Source organism: Saccopteryx bilineata, chromosome 2 (genome assembly GCF_036850765.1).
Source record: "Saccopteryx bilineata isolate mSacBil1 chromosome 2, mSacBil1_pri_phased_curated, whole genome shotgun sequence".
Classification (NCBI taxonomy): domain Eukaryota; kingdom Metazoa; phylum Chordata; class Mammalia; order Chiroptera; family Emballonuridae; genus Saccopteryx; species Saccopteryx bilineata.
The window spans coordinates 161974061-161993966 of NC_089491.1; the positions used below are offsets into that span (position 1 = coordinate 161974061).

At 40.6% G+C, this 19906-nt stretch overlaps 1 protein-coding gene across 6 annotated transcripts in view; it reads left to right on the forward strand.

Annotated features, from left to right (window-relative positions):
• The window catches only part of ZMYM2 (zinc finger MYM-type containing 2), a 154782-nt gene that overhangs the window by 72319 nt on the left and 62557 nt on the right, over positions 1 to 19906 (forward strand). For all 6 annotated transcript variants that reach the window (XM_066258289.1, XM_066258291.1, XM_066258290.1 and 3 more), the window contains 4 exons: positions 8554 to 8704; positions 9585 to 9700; positions 12713 to 12829; positions 15941 to 16091. In XM_066258289.1, coding sequence (XP_066114386.1) covers positions 8554 to 8704; positions 9585 to 9700; positions 12713 to 12829; positions 15941 to 16091 — 535 coding nt within the window. The remainder of the gene's footprint in view (positions 1 to 8553; positions 8705 to 9584; positions 9701 to 12712; positions 12830 to 15940; positions 16092 to 19906) is intronic.

The following is a 19906-nucleotide window of genomic DNA, read 5'->3' on the forward strand; positions in this document are numbered from 1 at the left end:
TCCTATGTGCCCTGGCTGGGAATCGAACCCAGGTCCCCCGCACGCCAGGCCGACGCTCTACCACTGAGCCAATCAGCCAGGGCGTATGTTCATTTTCATTTGTTTCCTGGAAATTTTTGATTTCTTCCTTGTTCTCATTGTTTAACCATTTGTTGTTTAATAACTTGCTACTGACTTTCAAGTGTTTGAATATTTTTCAGTATTCTATTTTAGTTGATTTCTAGTTTCATGCTGTTGTGACCAGAGAAGCTGCTTGATATGATTTCAACCTTAAATTTATTGAGACTTGTTTTGTTTCTTAATATGTCTATCTTAGGAAACGTACCACGAGCACTTGAAACTAATGTACATTCTGCTGTGTTAGGTTAAAATGTATTGAAGGTATCAGTTAAATCCATTTAAATTTGTGTGTCATTTAAGGCCACTGTTTTTTTGTTTATTTTCTGACTGGAGGATCTATCCATTGATGTTAGTGTGCTATTGAAATCCCCTACTATTGTATTGTTGTTGATCTCACCCTTTATACACATCAAAATCTGCTTTATATTTTTAGGTGCTCCTATGATAAGCGCATAGAGCTTTACAGTGGTTATAGCCTCCTTTGCATTGTTCTTTTATCATTATGTAATTGGCCATTTTTATTCCTTATATTAGTCTTTGCTTTAAAGGCTATTTTGTTCATTGTAAGTATTGCTACCCCAGCTTATTCTTTTTTCATTTCCGTTTGTATGAAATACTTTTTTCAAGTTCTTTTACTTTTAGTCTATGTGTATATTTTGTTTTTAGCTGGGTTTATTATAGATAACATATGTGGGTGTTTTCTTATTCATGCTGTCATCCTCTGTCTTTTGAGTAGAGTATTTAAATCATTTACATTTAACTTTATTATTGATAGTACTTATTTATTGCCATTTTATTCTTTTTGTGAATGTGTGACAGAGAGAGAGAGAGGAGTTAGGGACAGATGGGGGAGAGAAATGAGAAGCGTTAGTTCTTTGTTATGGCACTTTAATTGTTCATTGATTGCTTTCTCATATGTGCCTTGAGTGAGGGCTACAGCAGAGTGAGTGACCTCTTGCTCAAGCCAGTGACACCAGGTTCAAGAGGGTGAACCTTCCTCAAACGAGATGAACCGGTTCTCAATCCAGTGGGCCTTCCTCAAACCAAATGAGCCTACACTCAAACTGGCAACCAAGGGATTTTTGAACTTGGGACTTGCTCATCCCAGTCTGTCGCTCTATTCACTGCACCACTGCCTGGTCAGGCTGCCATTTTTTTCTTTAAACCTACAATCAGCCCTGGCCGGTTGGCTCAGCGGTAGAGCGTCGGCCTAGCGTGCGGAGGACCCGGGTTCGATTCCCGGCCAGGGCACACAGGAGAAGCGCCCATTTGCTTCTCCAGCCCTCCGCCACGCTTTCCTCTCTATCTCTCTCTTCCCCTCCCACAGCCAAGGCTCCATTGGAGCAAAGATGGCTCGGGCGCTGGGGATGGCTCTGTGGCCTCTGCCCCAGGCGCTAGAGTGGCTCTGGTCGCAACATGGCGACGCCCAGGATTGACAGAGCATCGCCCCCTGGTGGGCAGAGTGTTGCCCCATGGTGGGCGTGCCGGGTGGATCCCGGTCGGGCGCATGCGGAAGTCTGACTGTCTCTCCCCGTTTCCAGCTTCAGAAAAATGAAAAAAAAAACAAAACCTACAATCATTTTTCTCTTGATTTCTTTTTTTCTTTGCTCTTTTTATAGCAGGTCCTTTAACATTTTTTACAGTATTGTTTTGGTTGTAACAAATTCCTTGAGACTTTTTTTTGTCTTGGAAGCTTTTTATTTTTATTTCAATTTTAAGAGATAGCCTTACTAAACAAAGAAGTCTTGGTTGTAGGCTCTTGTTTTGCATTACTTTAAATATTTCTTGCTATTCCTTTCTGCCCTCAAGTGTTTCTGTTGAAAAGTTGGATGTCATCCTTATGGGCTCCTTTGTAGGTGTTTGAATGCTTTTCTCTTACAGCTTGTAGTATTCTTTCTTTATTAAGTTTTGCATTTTAATTAATATGTGTCTTGGTTTAGGTCTTGTGTTTATCTTTAATGGGACTTTCTGTGATTCTTCAACTTGTGACTTTTTCCTTTATCCATTTAGGGAAATTTTCAGCTATCTTTTCTTTAATCAGGTTCTCTACCCCTTGTTCGTTCTCTTCTCTTTCAGGAACCCGTATGATGCAGATGTTGTTTCTCTTCATGTTGTCACAGAGGTTTCCTCAGTCTTTTTAAGCCTCTTTTTTTATTGCTGCTATGTTTTGGTGCTTTCATTTATCTTTCTTGTCCTCTAAATCACTGACTTGATCCTCTGCTTCACCCAGCCTGCTGTTTATTCCTTCTAGTTCAATCTCCATTTCTGATACTGTATTTGTCATTATTTTTATGTTTAAAACTTTAAAATTAATTTTAATTTATTCTATTAACATGGCTTCTGATGACCCACTCAGTATAACACCCTGAACCTTAAACTGTATGTGTAATTTCTGACTAGTTTTTTTTTTATGATTTCAGTGTCTTTTTTTTTTTTTTTTGACAGAGATAGGGCAGTCAGAGAGAGGGACATACAGACAGGAAGTGAGAGAGATGAGAAACATCAATTCTTTGTTGCGGTTCCTCAGTTGTTCATTGATTTATTTCTCATATGTGCCTTGACCGGGGGGGGGGGGGGCTACAACATACCAAGTGACTCCTTGCTTGAGCCAGCGACCTTGGGTTCAAGGTGGCAACTTTGTGGTTTCGAAGCTGGGTCTTCCACATCCTAGTCCGTCGCTCTATCCATTGTCCACTGCCTGGTCAGGCTCATTGTCCTGTTAGATGCTTGTTATCTCTTTGTAGAAGTTCTCATTATGACCATCCATTGTTGCTGTAAGATAGTTGAGCATCCTAAAAATCAATATTTTAAACTCTGCTTATGATAGTTTGGTTATTTCTATTTAACTTCTTTTTCCGAGAACTTCTCTTATTGATTTATTTGTGTCATAATTGTTTGTCTACCCATTTTGTCTGTGTATTAGATAGCTCTGCCCTGACTGAAATTTGTTGTGGTCTCTTTATCAAGGGGATGGGCTCAGTGTTACTGACGTCTAGGCCACCTGTTTTCCTTGCTGTAAGAATGCTTATTGAGGGTACTATTTTCCCTCTTGTTGTATGTTGAGTATTGAATGCAGTTGGTCCTTACATTGGTATGGTTATCCCTTCAGGCTGACTGGTTCTAAGGGTCAACCTTGATCACGTATACTACATACTGTGCAATGTTTGTCCGTTGGGAATATTTATTCTCCACAGTGTCTGGTGCCTACTGGATTCCTCCTTTGGGCATGCTGTTTTTGTAGCTTGCTGAGTCTAGCGTTGGTGTGGTCTGTCACCCACTACTGGTTGTGTTGGTTTTGGTTCTTCTTGGGTTGCGGTCAGCTGTTATTTGTAAATTGTTGTTTGTAAGTAAGGTGTTGTTCTGTGAGCCACCTGTCTGGAGCTACTGCTCTTTTCGCTTTCTCAGCATTTTCTGTGCCTGGGTAGTGTGGGAGGAGCCCACGTGTGTATAAGGATTAGCATCCTCCTATTTAGAGATGACAACAGTTCCATAAAGGCCTCAAACTCTGTTAGATTTTCCTCCACTTTTTAGCTGCTCCACCTTGTTTTGCAGCTGTGTTTTCATCCCATATTGTCTTCTGTAGAAAGACTGTAGTGTATACTCATTCTGGCTTCACCCCATCAACCCCTCCACGGGTTGCAGGTTTGGTGGTTTATGGCAGCTGAGTTTCAAAATACAATGTTAACGGGACCTCCTACTCCAGGGGTCTTTTATTCAGGAGCTCAGTACGGGGAAACTGGCCCCTACTCCAGAGCGCAATCCCCCAGACACTGGTGGATACTCCAATTTTATTTCTCCCCAGTGAGGTGAACAGCAGGTTCAGATCAGCTGGGGTCGACTATTCCCTGTGCAGAAGTTCTTCCATGTGGTGAGCCCCTGGTCTCGGGGAGGAATACTGAGTGATTACTACCCTGGGGCTGACTGTGCCCCTCCCCTCCGAAAGTGGTTAAGATCCTCTGCCAAACTCAACAATAGGCTTGCGGGCACCTACACTTGGAATATTTGTACTCCAAGTCTATCTTTATCTTCTCTGTGGAATCTAGCCCAGCGGGGCAGGATATCCAGAACCCAGGCTGGCTGACTGTGAAGCTCCACCCTATCCAATGCACATGAGCCTCTGTGTGGGTGATGATCACCGAAAGTGGAACTTGCCTCAACTCTGCTCAGTGTCAGATGAGCCCTCCCTAGGACATGCCGCCAGCCAAGCTTGTTAGGTTCTGAACTGATGCCCTCTGCACCTGGCCTCTGGATGTTCCGACTTTGGGCCTCCCTGGAGTGAACCCGGTGCAGACCAGTGGGGGACACTGCCTGTAAGGCCAGTGGCTGTGGCCAGGTAGGTTCACATTGGATATGGGCAGATGGTAAAGAAACTGTGGAGCTAGAAAATGGTGTGCCATTCTGTTTTATTAGAGTCTCACAATGCAGATGCGTAAACAGGCAGTGCATAACTGCTTCTGTCTCTGTTTCCGAGCTCTCCAGCCAATTAGGCTCGGGGGGGGGGGGAACCCATTCCCCAGCAAACAGTTGCAAAAACGGCCCCTCCCAAGCAGGCAGGAAATCCCCGATTTGCAGTCTTCCACCTTGAGTGCAAGTACATGCGTGCAGCCTTACATAGACTAGACCCATGATGGCGAACCTTTTTATAAAAACTGCCCAATTTTTCGGTGCTGGTCAACCTGGTGGGCGGTAGTGGAGCAACCAAATGGCACCAGGATTGGCACACCATGAAAGCTGGAACGCCCACTAGTGGACGGGAGGGACCAGGTTGACCAGCGCTGCAAAAGTGGGCGGTTTTTATAAAAAGATTTGCCATCACAGGGCTAGACACACGTGGTTCTGACCCTTGTTCATGCACCAATCAGGCAAAATACAAGTGAGCAAGGCTAACACACTTATTTCTCCAACAGTCCACCCATTTAGTGTTGCTTGCTTCACAATGTACACGACAGGTATCTTCCACCATGTTCCCTTTGGGAGGAGTGAGGCACATTACATAAACAGACTACAGTGACAGCACATACTATATAATTACATAATTACAAAGATGCTCTTCACAGTGTCTCCCTGAGCACTCTGCCCAAGGTGCTAACTGGAGTCGCATCTCTATCCCCTTAATCCACGATAGGTGGGAGGGCTTGTATTGTCCAGGGCTGTGTCAATGGAAACTGTAATGTCCTGGTGTGTCCCTGCAACTGTATGAGAGGAACTTCCTGGTGCAGGAGAGCCTCCACTGGAACTGGGCTCTTCCCTTCAGTGTCTTTCCTACTGTTTAAAAGTGGCTTCTCCATCGAACAAGGGAGGCGGTGTCCCCCTCTTGTCACAGACCAAGAGTCCATTATACTGCTCAATGATCAGCCACACGATAGACATCCCAGCTGTCTGTGAAAATCTCCAAGGTAAATGTCCATTACAAACAACTAGCCATACAACTCTTTATTAATGGACCTCAGCACCTTTCCATAAGCTCTCTGTTTGTTACCAAAACCCCATCCAAACCTCTTAGCAAGCTTACAGGGCCTGGCAGTCAAACACATTCAAGGGCTGTGCTGCCTTGACAATTCTCTTATCTATTGCTGCTGCCACTGCAAAAGAACAAAGCACCTATTATCTTCTAATGCCAACACCTGCTGCACATTTGAGAGGGACCAGTAGATTTCCAGTTTTATATGGTGCCTCAGTCCTTCCCCTTTCCCCCTCACCCCTGTTTTTATGTAAGTTCTGAAGATGCTACCTTAAGGAAGAGTGTATGGTAATGGCCATCAATTTCTCCATCTCTGTTCTGGAGAACATGGCGTCATCCACCCCTAGGTCCCAAAACCACAGCAACCCTATAGGAGCTCAGTGGGTTTTTTCCTGACTTGTTTCCCCAACTCCATCAGCTCTGCCTGGGTTCTTTCCTTCTGGGTGACCACCGGCCCAGCTCTGAGTCTGTGGATGGCAGCTTCAGCCCGAGCCTTCTCATCCTCAGAAGAGGAGTTGGAAGCACCTGCTCCTGCCGACTCAGAGCCACTCCACTGGTGTGGATGCTGCTGCTTCTTTGGCGACCATTTTGGCTGCTACAGCTGCCAGCTTTCGGCCTGAAGCTGAGAACTTGAGGTCTTGAACCCACAGTTGTTTCTCCAACAACTGCCGGTGCCAACGTTCAGTTTCCAGGGCAGACTGAAACTTGTAGACCATAACTCCTTCTCCAGAGGCTACTCCAGTTCCAGGCGCCGTTGGTGCTCAGCTTGCATCTCACACTGTAGCTCTCAAACCCGATCATTTGCCTTCTCCAGTGCTCACTCCAGTTCATGCCGTCAGTGGTTCTCGGTCTGCAGGCTGTCCTGCAGTTCTCAGAACTGCAGCTCTTCGTGGAGCTTTTGACCTTGGGCAACTTCTTGCACAGAGTTCTCGGTTCCCTCTTGCAGGCTGTAAAAAATAGCCAGCCGACAGTCTCCAAAAGGATAGCTGTCTTGATCCATACACTGAAGAGCAGCAACCACTCCTCTACTCCACCCCTCAAGGGTGTTGGTGGCTCCATACCAATCTGATCTGAATTCTGCTGGCTGTGCCAGATGTATGAGCATTGGCTTTGGCCGTGGCTCTGTAGGTTCACATTGGATTTGGGCAGATGGTAGAGGAACTGTGTAGCCAGCTCCTGCTTGCTCCTGCGAGTGGGGCATCCCTTTCCACATCTCTGCCCTTTTTACCAGTCTCGGTGTGGCTTCTTCAGTGATCCTTGGTTATAGACTCCTTTTAGTCCAAAGTTGGTTTTTCAAGATGATTGTTCTTAGTTTAAGTTGTAATCCAATTTAGTCCAGAGAGGTGGCAGTTGGAACTTCTGCCTTTGTTGCCATCTTGGAATAAAAAGCTATTTTTATTTCATTCTTGTTGTCATTCTTTTGTATGGATAATTTTTTCTATAGCATATCAGAGATTTAAGAATGAGTTGATTTCCACTTTGAATTGTGAAACTTAGGGACTTCTTTAAGTGATATTTAAGTAAATGGAAATAGGCAGCATGGGTTATATTTTATGGTACCAGAATTAAAATAACACACCCTCCTGGCACACACAGAGTTCTGTTTCTCATACTTGTTCTACTTGTTGTATGCTATGGATGCCTTTTCTTTCTTTTTTTATGTTGATGTTAGTTTACTTATTTTTCCCTCCATTAATTTATTTTCTAAAATTCTTTATTATCTAAAATTCTTTAGGACTTATGGCCCTGACCTGATAGCTCTGTTGGTTAGAGTGTCGTACCAAAGCGCAGACTCTTTGCTGTTTCCCTTTCTCTTTCTACAGTCAATAAAATAAATATTTAAAAGTAAATAAATAAAATTCTTTGGTGCTTTTAAAAAATATTTGTGAAGTGTACCCATTTTGTTATTGTTGGTCTGATTGTCATCTTTCCTGACACCTGTTGGTTATCCATTCATGGAACATTTGGATGTCTTCTAATATCATCATATTGTATTAGATGCTTTTGGGTGTGCAGATAAGTGAGATAATCTCCAATCAATTAGAAAGATGGATACAGTTATTTTGTAATTTAATATGTGGTAATTTGATTTAAATGATTGTGACAGTTTTGTAACTGCTCAGAAGAGATCAGAGTGACTCCAAAAGACTTTTTTCTTGTGTTTGATGTCTAATTGTGATTATCAAGTAAATGTTTTAATACAAACACACCATTTTGTTCAAATTGTTCTTTTGTAAGACTATATATATAGTTTAGCAGTTTTAAAAGTGTACCTCTTGTGTCTTACCTTCGTATATTTTATCTCATTTCTCTTAATTAAATCACTGTTGGCAAATATCGTTGGCAGAGTATTGACTTCATTATCTATTGAGTACTTGTTAACTTTAGTTAATAGCCAAAAATTATTTTGAATGAGGTTTGCTTATTAACAAATTTTAAAAAATATTTTATTGTCATTCAGTAAGGTTCTAAATGTAGTAGATAGGTGGTAAATCAGTTTTCACAAATGTTCCAGAGGTTCTTAGACAACAGCAGCTCAACAGCATAAGTATTTATTATGTTAAGATTATTTCTCAGAAGGACTTTGTTTGTTAATAAGGCCTACATTTTTAGGTCAGTTTAATTTTTTTCTATCAAATGAAAAAAAAGGGTGTGTCATTGTAAACATAGAACTTTTTGCCTTTCTTTAATTTTCAGTTGTTGCATACTTATATTTAGGGATTCTTTTAAATTAATAGAGAAAACCATGTATTTTTGAAGGAGACTTAGCAGAGATCATTACTTTTATTTGAATTTGATTTAGTTCCATTGCATTTAAGAGTTTGCATGCAGATGAAGACTTTTGGCCCACAAACCCTGATTAGAGATTAATAGAATTTTTTGCAAAGAGTAAAGGTGTAATGAAAAATACAGAAATTTTTATCAGTTAAATTGTGGTTTTCTTACTTATTTTTTTATGTTTCATATTTCAGAAATATGGAAAACTGACCACTTGTACTGGTTGCCGAACCCAGTGCAGGTTTTTTGATATGACTCAGTGTATAGGTCCTAATGGATATATGGAGCCATACTGTTCTACTGCTTGCATGAACAGTCACAAGACAAAATATGCAAAATCACAAAGTAAGTTTCAGAGACTTTGGAAGTTAAATTTTAATAACATGACTAATTTCTTAACTACTTTCTCTTCTTTATTCTTATGCTTATTCTAACTAATAAAAATAAAAAATAATTTTATTTTTATTATCACACTAAACTGTATTACCAAAAACTTTCTTAATACTTTTGATCATTTTGTATATCTTCTGATTTTTAAATTATTGCTGAAGTCCTGCCTGTGTCTTTGTTTTCTTAACTTAAACTTTTCCCATCCAAACATTATCTAAAACTGAGATTGTTTCATGTGTCTGTGTGTTTTAACATAATAACAGACTCTTTTATGACAATATTTTTTTAACATGTAAATAATCTTAGAAATTAAAGAATAGTCTACAGAAGATTCTATTAAGAAACTTTTGGGCCCTGGCCGGTTGGCTCAGCGGTAGAGCGTCGGCCTAGCGTGCGGAGGACCCGGGGTTCGATTCCCGGCCAGGGCACATAGGAGAAGTGCCCATTTGCTTCTCCACCCCTCCGCCGCGCCTTCCTCTCTGTCTCTCTCTTCCCCTCCCGCAGCCAAGGCTCCATTAGAGCAAAGATGGCCCGGGCGCTGGGGATGGCTCTGTGGCCTCTGCCTCAGGCGCTAGAGTGGCTCTGGTCGCAACATGGCGACGCCCAGGATGGGCAGAGCATCGCCCCCTGGTGGGCAGAGCGTTGCCCCATGGTGGGCATGCCGGGTGGATCCCAGTCGCGCGCATGCGGGAGTCTGTCTGACTGTCTCTCCCTGTTTCCAGCTTCAGAAAAATGCAAAAAAAAAAAAAAAAAAAAAGAAACTTTTGTAGTCAATATTTTTAAGAAAAATTTGTAACTTTATAAAGAAATCAAATATGTACCTTTTTTCTCCTAGGTTTGGGAATTATTTGCCATTTTTGTAAGCGAAACTCTTTACCTCAATATCAAGCCACAATGCCTGATGGAAAACTCTATAACTTTTGCAATTCCAGTTGTGTGGCTAAATTTCAGGTTTGTTACTTATTTTGCATCACCCCTACTCCAATAAAGTAAACATAGAAAATAAACAATATACTATGCTTTACCTTTATTTAATGTGCTAATTATTTCAGTTTGTTGAGGGTCACATTGATGGGTGGAGATTCTAGAGGCAAGTAGACATGGCTTCCCCCAGCTCTCTACCTACCATGGATGATCTAATTTTTTAAATTGTGTTTATGACGTAGACTTTGAAGGAAAATAATTAAAATTTAGCTTAATGCATGACGTGCAGTATTTTTTTGTAGATAGTTTTAATAACATCATGCGACTCGTATTGGGGAATTCTGTTTTATGAAGAATGTAGGTATGGTTAGCCTGGAAGTGATAAGCATAAATGCTTTCTTCATTTATTAGAAATATTCCAGGTAAAAAAGGGATTGGACTTGTTATTGTAGGCCCTGATTTAATATAAGATCGGTTTCAGTGAGACATTTTTCATTTTGGTAAATGTAAAGAATTTTTTATTTTGGTAAATTGCATAGGTTTTGAAAATTAGCATGAGTAGTCTCATAAGATTGTATTACTGGTGGTGTTCAAACTTAAGCTCATTGACCACTAGGATGGATAATGTAGAGGGGATTTAGCACTAATTAAGTGGTCTAAGAAAGTTTACTACCTGCTTTGAAAATTTCAGGGTATTTCAGTGCACAAAGCCATGAATCATGAGTTAACTTTGAACAACAGTTCTGTGTGTTTTGTGTTTGTTTAAAATGAAAAGTCTCTTACATACGTTGTAGTTACTAGTTATAGTTGATAGTTAACAGTTATTAGCATTTAAGTTGTGGTTTTGTGTTTAGTCTGGTGAGTGTTGTTTTTGTTAGTAGTTTATTCCTCAGCTGAGTTTGGGTAATTAACCACATTCAAGGCTAAGCTTTCATTTTGAAAGTTGAGATTGTGGCCATTGATACTGCTAAAGTGGTAAATACTGCCTCTAACTTGGCTTTTCACAAAGTAGAAATTAAGGAATAAGGAGTAATTAGAAGAGTGAAGGACAGGACAGTGTCTTTGGTATGCTGCTTTATTCCCTTTTGATGTTGGGTAAATTAAAATGTGAATTGAAAATATTTTAACTACTTTTCTCCTTTAATTGAAACTTGTATTGCCCATGATTCTTGATGAGATGATTTGTATAACAGTCCATTGTATATTTTTTTAAAGAAACACAATTTAGATTCTGACTTTTGAAGAATGTATGCAAATAGCATGTAGTGTAGGTAGCCTCATTGCTATGTGACTGCATAAAAGTAATACAAAGTTGGCAAATAGAAAACCAGCATTTTTTCCTTTCTCTTTATTTTAAAGCAGACCTTAGATTTTGAATTAAATGTCTTGATTAGATGATTTTCCATTGAAAGTAAGATAATAGGATGGTATTTCATTTGTTTTGAACAAATAATTTTAATGGACATGAAGTTTTTTAATAGTAAGGGTAACAGTAATTTATATAAAAATTTATATTTTTTTATTTAAAAGAATTTTTCTTCCTCTTTTCCAAGTAAGAGTAGGGAAGATAGAGAGACAGACTCCCACATGCAGCCTGACTGGGATTCACCCAGTGAACCCTATGTGGGGCTGATGCTCTGTCCATCTCTAGGGTCATGCTTACATCGGAGCGATTCTTAGCACCTGAGGTGGAGACTCCACTTAGCCATCTTCAGCTCCTGGGGCCAATGTGCTCAAACCAATCGAGCCAGGGCTGCAGGAGGAGAAAAGAGAGAGGAAAGGGGGAAGGGGTGAAAGCAGAGCAGATAGTTTCTTCTCCTGTGTGCCCTGACAGGGAATCGAACCCAGGATAGCCATACGCTGGGTTGACCCTCTCTACCAGTGAGCCAACTGACCAGGGCCTATTTAAAAATTTTATTCACTTTGTAGTTACTGGCTTAAATCTGCATGTTTTATTTTTCCACAAATTTTAAGTGTGTTGAACAATACAGAAGTTTTAAGAATATCAAAGGTGGTTCTATCTCCACTGCCACACTGAAAAATATTTTATAACTATTTCATACATTCAGGAGATTGTATATAATATGGATTAAAGGATGAAAAATAAATGTGTAATCACTTATTAAAACCTTTAAATCCCATATATGTTTATATCTTTTTCTATAATGTAAATGGTTTTAACTTTATAATAAAATCAAAATAAATTGCTGGTATCAATACCAGTCTGCTTAATCAACTTTAAAGGTTAACATAGGCCATTTGCATTGATGTATTTGAAATGACAATGATGGCAACAGTAGAGCTAGGATGACAGATTAGTGGTAATTCAGCTATCAGAGAGAGGGGGCTAGGGTTAAGTCTTTATTTACTAGTTCAGAAGTTGATTAAACAACCTTACTATTAGTTGCTTACATTTTCTTAAAGAGAAAAAAAAAACATGATTATGATATTTCTCCCTTTTTCATGTATTTTTAAAATGAGTAATCCTGTTTTAAAAATGAATTTTAATTTGATGAAATGTACTTAGGATACAGGTATTTTTTTTTTAGAGATGAGAGGAGAGGAGATAATGAGGTAGACTCCCAAATGTGGCCCAACTAGGATCCACCCAGCAACCCCATCTGGTGCTGATGCTCAAGTGCCAAGCTATTTTTAGTTCTAGAGGCTGATGTGCTCCAGCTGAGTTATCCTTTGCACCCAGGGCCACGCTCGAACCAATTGAGCCACTGGCTGCAGGAGAGGAAGAGGGACGGGAGGGGGAAAAGGGGAGAAGCAGCTGGTCACTTCTTTTGTGTGCCCTGACGAGGAATCCAACTCAGAATGTCCATAACCTGGGCTGACGCTCTATCCACTGTGCCATCTGCCAGAGCTGCAAGTATACTTTTTAAAGGCAAAATTCAGAAATTAATTTTATGTGTTGAAATACTTAAACAAAATACATCTTCTTTTCTGGACATCATCGACATTTGACAGTTGTCTGAAATAAAAATTCTAAAATCCATATCAGATTCAATATGTTTTATTCTTGTTTTGTTTAAGGCTCTAAGTATGCAGTCATCTACAAATGGGCAGTTTATAGCTCCAAGTGATATCCAGTTGAAATGCAACTATTGCAAAAATTCCTTCTGTTCAAAGCCAGAAATCCTGGAATGGGAGGCAAGTCATATTTTGTTATGTTATATTATCTAGTGCTAAGGAAAGTCTAGTAATGTAACTATGGTGTTTCCATCTGAGAATCTGTTTCTTAATGGATAAGGATCAGTTTTTCTGATTTTATGTACCATTGAAAAAGAAAAGATGCTGTCATTAAACATGATACATTATCATATTTAAATTATTTACTTATTTGGGAGTGGCATCAACAAGGGATTTGTTTTCCTTTTTTTAATGTAAAACAAGAAATTATTGAAGTCATATTCACTATATATTATGTGTATAGAAATGTATGTAGCTAAATACCGGAGCATCTGTATAGTATTTTCCCCATCTCTCCCCTGTTTCTTCTTACTCCACTCCACAACTGTCCTTATAAATATTTTTGTGAACTCTAATATCTTGTATTGCCTTCTACCTATGAAATAGAATTTGGTAGTCATTTACTATGTTGTCATTTAACATTTTATAATTGTGTTTTAATAAGAGAATCCTAATAGAAATTTAGTTTTCATTCTCATCTCTTTTGCCTTCACTTTATTAATTTACTTTGCCTTATCTTTTCTGCCATTGGCAAAAACTCTGATTATTTTTCTTTGATTAAGAGGGCAGTAGAAGTGGATGGATGGATGGACAAGGTGGCCCTGGCTGAACATTGCTTTCTTGAGCAGTGTTCACCTTTGCTAGTCTTCCTCCCTCCCCTCTCTCCCTCTTTCCCTTTCCTCCCCTCCCTCATTTCTGGAGGCAGAGAAACGCTGAATGTTCCTGCTACCAGAATCCACCCAACAAGCTCCCTAAGGGTGATACTCTGCCCATCTGGTTGTTGCTCAGCAGACTAGCTATTTTTAACACCTGAGGTGGAGGGCACAGCCATTCTCAGCACCCTGAGCCATCCTTAGAGTCCAGTGCCAACTTGCTGGAACCACTGAGCCATGGCTGCAGGAGGGGAAGAGAGGAGGGGAAGGATTGGAGAAGCAGATAGTCGCTTCTCCTGTGTGCTCTGACTGGGAATTGAACCTGGAACTGCCGCATGCTGGGCTGACACTCTTAGCACTGGTCTGAGCCAACAGGTCACGGCCTGGCTAGTCTTTCTTTCACCCTTTTTGAGGGCATGTAGTTTGTACAATGGTGTACAAGGTATACTACTTGTAAACAGATGGATGGGTTCTGAGGTAAAACTTACTAGTGGCTGTTGGCAAGTCTTAGGTGAAAGGTGATAGCCACAACCAGACTATGCAAATTTTTATTTTTATTTATTGATTTTAGAGGAGAGAGAGAGAGAAAGGTGGGGTAGGAGGAGGGACAGAAAATAATAGCTCATTATAGTTGCTTCTCATATGTGCCTTGACTCAGAAAGCCCGGGGATTTGAACTGGTGATCTCAGAATTCCAGGTCGATGTTTTATCGACTGTGCCACCACAGGTCAGGCAAGATTACACAAATTTTAAAATATTTTAGAAATCTGAAGTTTCATTATTTTAACACTTTAGTCCCTAGAAAATTTTCTAGTATATTTGTTTAGTGTAGTCTCAAGAACATTTTAACCAGTCATTCTTTGAGACTTTTGATGGCATCTAGTGATGATATTTAGTGACTAAAACACTCTAGATCCCAGCAGAAAGAATGTTGAAGGCCCAATGAGAAAGGATAAAGGAATGGTGGGGAAAGAAGAAAAGAGCTTATGAGCAAGCACATGAAGGTCCTGCATAAACTGAGTCTTGGTAAGACTAGATGAAAACAAGATCCTTTCTACCCTTTCCATTTTAGCACCACCCTGCTTTTGCAGTCTTGTTGAAGTGTTGCTTTTATTTATGTGGAAGGAGGGGCAGTATTGGAAGGAGTTAGGAAACACCATCAAACTGAATAAGAGCTGCTCTGCCTTTCTGGTGATTGAGAACTTGGGGGAGGGGGTTCTTGCTTCACACAGTTGCAGTTTTATTTTCCTTTGTAGTTACATGTCCGTGATGGGACACCTTTCCACTGATGGATGATTGCTTTACTACTTGAGTTACGTCCTAGACTCTTTTACTTTCTTTTTTTCTTTTTTTTTTTCTTTTTTCTGGAGCTGGAAACGGGGAGAGACAGTTAGACAGACTCCCGCATGCGCCCGACCAGGATCCACCCGGCACGCCCACCAGGGGGCGATGCTTTGCCCCTCCGGGGCGTCGCTCTGCCGCGACCAGAGCCACTGTAGCGCCCGGGGCAGAGGTCAAGGAGCCATCCCCAGCGCCTGGGCCATCTTTGCTCCAATGGAGCCTTGGCTGCGGGAGGGGAAGAGAGAGACAGAGAGGAAGGAGGGGGTGGGGGTGGAGAAGCAAATGGGCGCTTCTCCTATTTGCCCTGGCCGGGAATTGAACCCGGGTCCCCCGCATGCCAGGCTGATGCTCTACCGCTGAGCCAACCGGCCAGGGCCTAGACTCTTTTACTTTCTTATTTGGGTCTTAAAGTATCTTTACTAGTGTTAGATGGTTTATACTAGTCTGTATCCTCCACGGTAACAGAGGAGAAATGTTGCTGGCCTGGACATTTTAACTTGCTCCTGTTTGCCTTCATATTTGAAAAATATCACTGGCTCTTAAGGGTTTGGGGTGAGGAGAAATAATTAAATAATTACTAACCTTGCTCTGTATTCATGTGTGATAGCTCCAAAGCGCATATCTTACCCACAATTCACCTGTTACTGTTTAGTTGTAATAGGAATGAGAATGAACCTATTTGACTGTAGTCATCAAAGAATACCTTATTTTTGAGTGAACATGTTAATGTCATAATTTTCTTATTTTTGTATCTTACCCATGTTTTATCTTCCATTGTTTTCTTCCCTTTTCTCCCATTCTGCTAGCAACACCAGCCTGTTGACTTGCTTTGGTGATGCTTGTACTCTTTATATTTTTTGGGTAGTTAATGATACTGAGTTTTGTGGAGCTGTGTGTAAATATAGCAGCGAATTAGTTAAACAAACTAGGTTTCTGTAGTCTTATCAAAATTGTATCCCCAAGGAAGGTAACATTAAGTAAATGATTTAACCTAGTTTCTGTAAACGTGGCTTTATTTCTTAAACTTGTTTTCGAGATGGTTGTCCTCTGCTTACCAAGGTTCCCATTGTGCATTTAGAATAAAGTACATCAATTCTGCAGCAGAACCTGCTCAGACGACTATAAGAAGCTGCATTGCATAGTTACATATTGCGAGTACTGTCAAGAGGAGAAGACTCTGCACGAAACAGTAAATTTCTCTGGCATTAAGAGACCCTTCTGTAGTGAAGGCAAGTGTATATACAGTGTTGTTCATAACTTACTAATATTTAATACTAATTTTTTGCCAAAATATCTTCAGATATATAACTACACATGTTTAGAGGAGCTGTACAATTTTAGTGTAGCTGAACATAAAAAACTGAGTTTGCTTTTCTGTTTAATTGTTATATTTAATAGACTTCTGAACTTTAAGATGTTTTATTACTAAAAGTTTGGTAACCTGTTTTCTATTTCAAGAAAGTTTTGAAAATAGAATTGCTATCATACCATGTCATTTCTAAATATGCAAATTGTGACCTAAAAGATGACTTTCCACATGGACTAGAATTCTGTGTGTGTGTGTGTGTGTGTGTGTGTGTGTGTGTGTGTGTCAGAGAGAGAGAGGGATAGATAGGGACAGATAGACAGGGAGAGAGATGAGAAGCATCAATTTTCTGTTGCAGCAACTTAGTTGTTCATTGATTGCTTTCTCATATGAGCTTGACCGGGGTACAGCAGAACGAGTGACCCTTTGCTCAAGCCAGTGACCTTGGCCTCAAGCTGGTGAGCCTTTTTCAAACCAGATGAGCCCACACTCAAGCTGGCGACCTCGGGGCCTAGAACCTGGTTCTTCTGCGTCCCAGACCGACACACTATCCACTGTGCCACCGCTTAGTCAGGCTGGACTAGAATTCTTTTACATTGGATCCATTTCTTCTGTCCAGCTAAATGTCTGGCATACAGAGTTTGAGTATAGCAGAAAGAAAAATTACCTGTGGCATTCCTATATTGGGGAAATACTCAGGTTTTCAATTAGGTATGCCAAAGAAACACTGGTTTTTGTTATAATGCATTCCAGAATTCTGTTTCCTCTCACACTTATGCTCTGGGGCCCGGCAGTAGAATAAAAATGAACTCTATTCCTTATTCCAGTTCTCCAGAAATTGGAACCAGGATTATCAGTATAGGTTTTAGGTTCTTACAGTTACTACTTTTCCCCAAGTATCATATTCTTGCTCAAAATTGGCTTTCACTTTAATTTTTTTAATTCAATGAGAGGAGAGGAGGCAGACTCCCGCATGTGCCCCGACCTGGATCCACCAGTCAGGCCCACTAGGGGCGTTGCTCTGCCCATCTGGGGCATTGCTTTTTTGTTCAGAAACCGAGCTCTTCTTAGTGCCTGAGGCGTAGGCCATGGATCCACCCTCAGCAGCCAGTGCCAACTTACTCCAATCAAGCCATGGCTGTGGGAGGTGAAAAGAGAGAGAAGCAAGAGAAGGAGGGGTAGAGAAGCAGATGGGCGCTTCTCCTGTGTGCTCTGACCAGGAATTGAACCAGGACATCCTACTGAGCCAACCAGCCAGAACAGCTTTCACTTTCTATTCTTTCTTTAGTTCCAAACACTGAACTTTCAGCTTTCCTATTTGCTTTCTTTATCTAATATTTTTCTGCTATTTCTTTTCCTGGATCCACTTTTTCTATGAATTTGTATTACTAGTTAGGGGAAGAAAAAGGTTGGAGGTTTATCCTGGCTGGAACCGCCATCTTTCAGTAATTTGCAAAAGGGATAGTAACACGAAGGGAAAGAGGAGAGGCACCTCCTATATGTTCTCTAGGCCTTTTAGAAAACATGGAGCTGTTCCTTTGGCCGCATACATGTGAATCTACAAGAAAGACAATATTGTACACATCAAGGTAATGGGGACTGTTCAGATGTCACCATGGCAAAACCAGAAGAGTCTATGTCACCTAGCATGTAGTGGGCATTGAAAACAACAAGTTTAAGGCAAGATTTCATTTTTAAAAATTATATTTATTTATTCATTTTAGAGAGGAGAAACAGAGAGAGAAGTGGTGGAGGAGCAGTAAGCATCAACTCTCATGTGCATTGACCAGGCAAGCCCAGGGTTTCAAACCAGCGACCTCAGTGTTCCAGGTTGATGCTTTATCCACTGCACTACCACATGTCAGGCCAAGGCAAGATTCTTAAGAGAATTAATTTTTCATATTGAGCATATTAAGCACTAGAAGAGCTAAGATAGCTATCTGAAACATGTGAAGGAAAATGACCAGAATAGGAAGGAAACCTAAGAGAATGCTGCCTAGCTTCAACTGATGCACCAGCCTGCTCCACCCAGAGAAGCACACTTTATGAGAACCAATGGAATGGAGCCTGACCTGCTGGAACCCATTCCCTCTGAAGTCATGGCATAAGTGTAAAAAAATAAAAGCCCTCTGTACTGTTTAAACAAAACATGGTTGGAAAATTTTAAACAACAGCAGTAGGTATGACAATACCAAAAGATCAATTCTTTCAATGTTACATGCTTTACATAAAAGTTTGTAAGAGGGTACTGCTTATAAAGCAAAGCATTCCAGTTTTATAGGTTTATTTGGTACTTTTCACCTGGAATGAAATGGTACTACATTATTGTTAAGATCAAGGTTATAAAGAAAAATGACATGGTGTTTTTATTGAAAAGATTGATTCTGAATTAATTTAACTCTTTTTATAGCTGAACTTTTGTGCAGTAATATTCTCCGTGAATCTTTTTTTTTTTTTTAAATGAGAGGAGGAAAGACAATGAAACAAACTCCCTTATGTGCCTTAGCCAGGATCCACCCAACAACCCCTGTCTGGGACCTATTCTTGAATCACCTGAGCTAAATTAGCATATGAAGTTGACGTGCTCGGAGGAACTAAGCTGTCCTCAGTGCCTGGGGTTGACTCTCAAACCAGTCAAGCCATTGGCTATGGGAGAGGAAGAGTGAGAAAAGGGGGAGAGGGGAAGAGAAGAAGATGGTCACTTTTCTTGTGTGCTCTGTCGGGGGATCGAACCTTGGGATGTCCTTATGCTGGGCTGACACTCTATCCACTGAACCAACCTGCCACAGTCCTTGGTGATTCCTTTTAGATATTATATATTGATTTTTGGAAAGAGGGGGGAGAGAGAGAAAGAAAAGGATATTGAGAAAGTGAGGGGAGAAATGGGAAGCATCTACTCATAGCAATTGTTTCCTGTATGTGCCCTGACTGGGCAGGTCCTTGGATTTGAACCAGCTACCTCTGTTCCAGGTCGGCACTTTATCCACTGTGCCGCTACAGGTCAGGCAATTCTTAAATTTGAATGTATTTGTGTTGATGGCTAACATACATATATACCAGTAATACTGAGCAAACCCACTAAGGGGTGATACGTTGCCCATCTGGGGCATTGCTCCATTGCTCAGTAATTGACCACTTCGTAGCACCGGCTGAGGCACAGGCCATGAAGCCATAGTCTGTACTCAGGGTCAGGTCGCTCCAATCTAGCCATGGCTGCAGTAGAGGAAGAGAGAGAGGGAAGTGAGAGGGGGAGGGGTGGAGAAACAGATGGGCTCTTCCGTGTGTCCTGACCCGGAATCAAAACCGGGACATCCACATGCTGGGCTGATGCTCTGCTAGTGAGCCAACTGGCCAGGGCAAACATAATTTTCAGTCAGTGGGACTTACCACGTTAAATTGGCAATAAAAACTTTTAAAAAAGGATGTGTGTTTTTTTTCTGTTTAATGTATTTTCTGCTTTCTCTGACTGCTTCTAGTTCTCTGCTGGAATCTGTCAGAAATAATAAATCATATACTACCTGATACTGCTATCAAAATCTAGTTAGAAAAATAAAGCTAATAAAGGTGAAATATTAAAAATGTATGTGTAAATATAGTTCAAAGAAACAGAAGTCATATATGAATTGCCATATAAATTATAAAGAAATAATTATTTGCCAAGCACATTATATATAAAACAATTACAGTTCATATTCACAGCGGGAAAGATCATTTAAAGCCAGGTGAAGAGGCAAGAGT